Source organism: Rhagoletis pomonella, unplaced genomic scaffold, assembly GCF_013731165.1.
Source record: "Rhagoletis pomonella isolate Grant_MI unplaced genomic scaffold, Rhpom_1.0 Rhpom_scaffold_00156, whole genome shotgun sequence".
NCBI classification, from domain to species: Eukaryota; Metazoa; Arthropoda; class Insecta; order Diptera; family Tephritidae; genus Rhagoletis; species Rhagoletis pomonella.
Window position 1 is genome coordinate 157,150 of NW_023458710.1, and position 5,789 is coordinate 162,938.

Genomic DNA, 5,789 nt, shown 5'->3' on the forward strand with positions numbered 1-5,789 from the left:
TCCGCTACGATACAATAATCAGCAGCACAATACAGTACATACGTACTCCACCGTACATACATACACCCAGGGCCGCGGAGAGGGGGGGGGGGGGCAGCCAGGGCAATTGCCCTGGGGCCCGGAAGGTTTTTGAGGGCCCGGAAAGGCAAAGCAGTATTGACAGTACTCGAACTAGGATTTCATAGATACATACATAGGTATTTTGTTGCTACAAAAAATTGTTTTAAAATTGAAGTGTTTAACTTAACCAAATCACCAAACTAAAATTATAAGCATCCAATCAAATACTTACCTTGTTTATACATACATATAAAAAATGGTTCTGACGAAACAAATTTGTCAAGTGTTTATACGAACGCACCTAAATCGATAGCAAAGAAATCGTCTTGAACTGACATTTTGCAACAGTGAATGTGAAATGAAGAAACAGCTGATTTTTAAAGCGCTTTGAACAAAATTTGTGTTTATACGATCCTTGAAACCATCTGGAGATAATAAGAACCGATTTGAAAACGAGTACAAGCCAATGCGCTTGACAAGCCTTGGAACATTGGCATTGGAGTCCAGCCTTGCTCGCAGCATTAGTTTTGACTCAGTAATTTCCATATTCGCAGACCAAAAAGCACGGAAGGTTTTCCTTGGATGATTCAAGCTCTTAAAATGTATTTAAAAATATTAATGTAAGCAAATCAAACAATGAGATCTAACATTTCATTTACATATCGACGTGCCATACGAAAACTAACACCAAAAATTTTGTGTCTGAAGAAAACTAACCTTTTATTTTGTGTCTGACGAAAACTAACACTTTCACTCTGTGTCTGACGAAAACCAATACTTTTATTTTGTATCTGACGAAAAGTAACACTTTCATTTTTTCTCTGAAGAAAATGTACTAGCTAAAAGTGTTAGTTTTCGTCAGACACAAAATAAAAGTGTTAGTTTTCGTCAGACACAAATTGAAAGTGTTATTTTTCGTCAGACACAAAATAAAAGTGTTAGTTTTCTTACAGAATTTTAAAAGTGTTAGTTTTCGTAAAAAATTTAAAAAGTGTTAGTTTTCGTATGGCACGTCGATATGTATGTAAGTGCTCTAGTAAATCTTATTTTATATGAAATAAAACTGACAATGTGAATTGAAAAATTTTTGTATGTTATTTTTTTACTAGATTGAGTTAATTTTTTAGGGGGGCCCGCAAACGCGAACTGTCCCAGGGGCCCGGCTCGGCTCTCTGCGGGCCTGCATACACCACCGTACATACATAACAACGCATATATGTATATGTGACCTGGTCTACGGAAAGGGGGCTTAGGCGTCAAAAAATCAATTTTCACTTTTTGGTTGATTCGGATGGAAGATGAGATGCTTTTTCACGTGGTGAAAAGCAGAAAATCCTAACTTGCTTAGAAGTGTACTAAAAATGTAGAGAAAGAAGAGTAAAAATACGACAAAATATAATGTATTGGTAATGAACAAAATACATTGAATTATAAGCTATAAAGACATGATTATACACTAGAAAAACGTATTATGGGCCAAAAATAATAATGCTGAGTAGTTTATGTATTTTTCTTTGTTGTCGTTTTCCTTGAGATCTTTTTACGTGTTGATCCTGAGGAAGATGGACCTGGTTCCTCGTCTGGTTTGAGAACATCTTCACTAGTTTTTGCCTTCCGTTTCTTCGATGGCAAATCTTTCGGCAATGGAGCCACAATATCTACTTTAGATATATCCGAAACTAAGCTGCGAAGATTCTGATAGATGTACCACTGACGTTCCAAAGATAAACCGGCTGGTTGTATAACTTTCGGCATTTCAGGATCGATAGGTTTTAACAGAAGCTTAAAGGACTGCACTACTTCACTGTCTGCGAATTTCTTTGTTTTTACACAATCTGTAGAGATTATGAAATGATGGAATTGCGTTATTCCAACAAGTGACTTGTACAGTGGTTTAAAATAGCTGTCCCATTCATACCAGACGACTTTTTCAGCCTATACAGCTTTATTATAACCCCCAAGTGATGATGCCTCGACACACTGCAGTAAATCTGCATACGTGTCGATGTTACTTACATACTTACTTTTGAAAATACCGAAGTAACGATCAGGCGCGAACTTAGTGTGCCCGGTAAGTAGAAAATTGAATAAAATATTTTTGTTAAGACCCCCAGCCAAACACCATTGCAGATATGATAGTACAGTGTTATTCTTATTCTGCCCAACACAATTGTCACAGAAAAGAACGAGTGTTTCAATGTCTTTATAGTAGGTTTGCAGGTGATAATGCAGGATGCTCACAACACAGTTAGGTCCTTTACCAACGTCATCTTTTTCGTCTATCATGTAATTGTACTGTAAAAAAAAAAAATATAAGTAAGATCCTGTAAAGGCGAGCAATTTGAGTTCCTATGATTCAGTTTGAAATTCTAACCTGAACTTTTTGTTTTTCGTCTGTAATTCCGAAGACTCCGCACTTCTTGGTTGCTTTGAAGTATGCTGTACCAGGTTGTTGTGGACTGACAGGGTAGTGAACAGTTTGGGCAAAATCAAATGACAGAACGACTGCTGTAGGGTCAGTATTTCTACACCAACTTTGATAATATTCTCGTTGATTTCGGGCTCGGTGAAGGTGATCAAGAAATTGATTAAGCTTCTGTGCGCGTTCAATGTCAGTAACACCTTTGGCTTGCGCAATCGATATTGTGTTTCCTATTAAAAGAAAAAATACTGAATTTAATCTCAACGTTTGATACAACTATAAAATGAGAAAATAATGAGCTACTTACCACGGCAGACATCGCAGAGATCATCCGCTGGTTTCATAACTGTAACATGGGGTATGTATTTGGACCATATCCGTCGAAAACTGCAATTACTCATCTTCAATTCGTCATCACTGAGTGAAGAAATGTATTTTCGATAAATTGAGGACTTCGTCTCGCTGGATGGCAGTTTCATTATCCGAAAATCCCTAAATTTTGGGAGTCGTCCGGGCAGTGGAAGAGCCATTAAATCGGCTATAGACTCGATGAATTAAACAGCTTTTTCGATGTCAGCCGGTTTAAATGACTTTGGATGTGTACTCGGTTTATTTGCCAGTCCGTGTTGGCGCACTGTTACACCCTGTGCGTGAAAATGACGTACTAAATTTTCGTAACGCTTCGTCGTACAGGCATGTACAAAAAGGAAAAACGAACGACAAACAGGTACTCTGTAGAAGGTAAATTGAATTCTATGCCTCATAACTTCTGTATCCTGTCTCTGTCCATATTTCTTCCGCCCAGCAAGCTTTGCGTATACACTTTCTAGCTTTTCGTTACTCATAATTCCAGCTTAGATGTGACTTAGTATCACTAAAACAAGTTCATTTTTCGACATCTCTAAACAATTGTTCCGCGTACTCTCGATCATTTCCCGTGGTATCAGTGTATGGCATTCATTATTACAACAATCTGTTGACAGAAATTGTGTTACCAGCTCCTCCTCCTTTACATTAACAACATACAGGTCCATCTTAACAAAAGTTTGTTCGGTATCATCTTCTGCCTGAGATACACATACTTCGTCTTCATCATCATCGCTCTCTTCATAGTTTTCATCATCGTTTTCATCATCCTTTTCATGGAAATATTGTCCGTATACGGCACTGAACTCCTCATCAACACTCATGTTTCATTTCATGCGAAATGCGAAGACGATAATCAACAGAAACAGTAAACGTCACTTCTTCAGTGTTACTTTTTTAAATGTTCCACACTAGCAACTTACACGATGAACTATAATAATATTCCGACCAACAACAACACTTACTGGACCAACAACAACACTTATTGGACCAACAACAACACTTACTGGACGTCGGGCGCGGAGAACAATTAACGAGATAATGAGAAACTGACAAAACGAGTTGCTTACTTTTAACAGCTTCTTCACAGAAAACTAGTTTTCGCACGTAAGCTCCCTTTTCGTAGACCAGGTCACATATGTGTATATTATAAAGATCTCAAGTTCAAAATCAAATACTGAACATCTTATACGTATATTTATACTGATTCTTGTTGAAAAATAGATACTTTTCAGTAGTAGTTTTACATGCTCTTTTTAGAGTGTACTTGCTATTTATTATATTTACTTTGCAAAATACTTATGCACAAAAAATGTACTTTATAAAATGAAATTACAAATGTTTGATTTTATGCACATGTGTTCCAAGTCCTTAGGATGGGTTAAATTATGTATTTTTCATGAAAATGTTTGGGTTTCTTACAAATTATGAGATGTATATGTAAAAAAAAGAAAATTGGATACATTTGGATACATTTTTGGCTTGGCCAGGGATACATTTTCTTGAGACGGCGCGGCAACACTGGCTGCTATATGTATGTATGTACATATGTAGGCATATACTAAATGTGAGCAAACAACGTTTTGCTTGCATAGTCTCTGTTCTCTTTTCTCTGCAAGTTGAATTATTTTAGTATCTATTGCATAATTTTATACAGACAAGACTAAAAAGTATAAAATAAATTTAAAAAAATTTTTTTAATGTACCACGCTCTTATAAATGGACTAAAATTAGAAAATAATATTTCTCAGTCCCATAGAATTTGTTTTGATAACTTCTGATTTTGAAATTTTAGCAAGTCATTATAAACAATTTATGAGATTGAAAATGAAAAGCGTGGGGCGCATGTAATAGGCCTGATTTGAAATTGAAGAGTAATATATGTATGTATGTGGGTATATTAATAACGACCGCTTAAAATCGATCTCAAATTTGTACTTTCGCTGTAGAAATTTTAGGTCTATATTATGTATGTAGTTTGAATATTGTCAATTAAATCTAATGCTTTGTATTGCATGCGCTCCACGTTTTTCGTTTTCAATCTCATAAATTGTTTATAATGACTTTTGCTAAAATTTCAAAATCAAAAGTTATCAAAACAAGTTCTATGGGACTGAGAAATATTATTTTCTAATTTTAGTCCATTTATAAGAGCGTGGTACATTAAAAAGTTTTTTTTTAAATTTATTTTATTCTTATTTAATTTAAGGCCTCCTTGAACAATACTTTAATTTTTTGTGCGGTGTAGAAGCATAAATACTATTCGGACATCCCAGACTTTTAATTTAAAATGGATGGTATGTGGAAATAAATAGGACCCCTTACAGAAACACATCGTCTCCTTGGCCGCATCCAGTAATAATTCTTGCTGCAATTATACTGGCCATCATTTTCTTTACTATGAATCTTGTTTCATTATTAAGGTTATGTGGATTAGAGTACCTAAAGAAGAATGAAATGCGCTTTAATTTTTTATTTATATTCTCTGAACGTAGACGGCATGAGTAGTGTGAGGTGCTACCACTTCTTGCAAACTCACTTTCCTGTTTAGTTTACAACAGGTCATTCCTTTCAGCTGTCTTTTTGTAATGGCTCCCAGGTTCTGGTTCTCTAAACATACTCCATCTATTGGAGGTGCAACGCCCCTGTCAAACACTCACTCTCTTTCAGTTTACTATAAACGCCACACCCTCCCCACTCATTTGCATACTTTACCATAGATGTTCTCCCCAAATTTCAAAGTCATGTGAGTTAGGGGTCCGAAGATGTGAGATTTCACGGCTATGGAATGAGCCGTGGCACCTTGTGCAATGTCACTAATATTTACATCGCTATACGCGCCTACTTTATTTATGTCTTCACACTAAATTTTGAAGTCATGTGAATTATCGTTCCTAAGTTATAGCTGATTAAAATTTTACGCCTGTAAGATGTTCCACGC

General features: G+C 35.9%; 1 protein-coding gene across 3 annotated transcripts; it reads right to left on the reverse strand.

The window, feature by feature from the left end:
* Positions 1 to 2,191: 2,191 nt before the first annotated feature.
* Positions 2,192 to 2,995, reverse strand: LOC118750169. 3 transcript variants are annotated; one of them, XM_036484897.1, is made up of 3 exons: positions 2,790 to 2,993; positions 2,435 to 2,712; positions 2,192 to 2,355 (listed from the first exon to the last, which is right to left on the reverse strand). In XM_036484897.1, exons 1-3 carry the CDS (start codon positions 2,811 to 2,813, stop codon positions 2,343 to 2,345), a joined length of 315 nt encoding a protein of 104 aa, XP_036340790.1. In that variant the 5' UTR covers positions 2,814 to 2,993; the 3' UTR covers positions 2,192 to 2,342. The 3 variants fall into 3 exon arrangements, with proteins under 3 accessions (XP_036340790.1, XP_036340788.1, XP_036340789.1); XM_036484895.1 differs by lacking the exon at positions 2,192 to 2,355 and having other exon boundaries at positions 2,361 to 2,730; positions 2,790 to 2,995; XM_036484896.1 differs by lacking the exon at positions 2,192 to 2,355 and having other exon boundaries at positions 2,361 to 2,712; positions 2,790 to 2,994.
* Between the last annotated feature and the right edge of the window lie 2,794 nt (positions 2,996 to 5,789).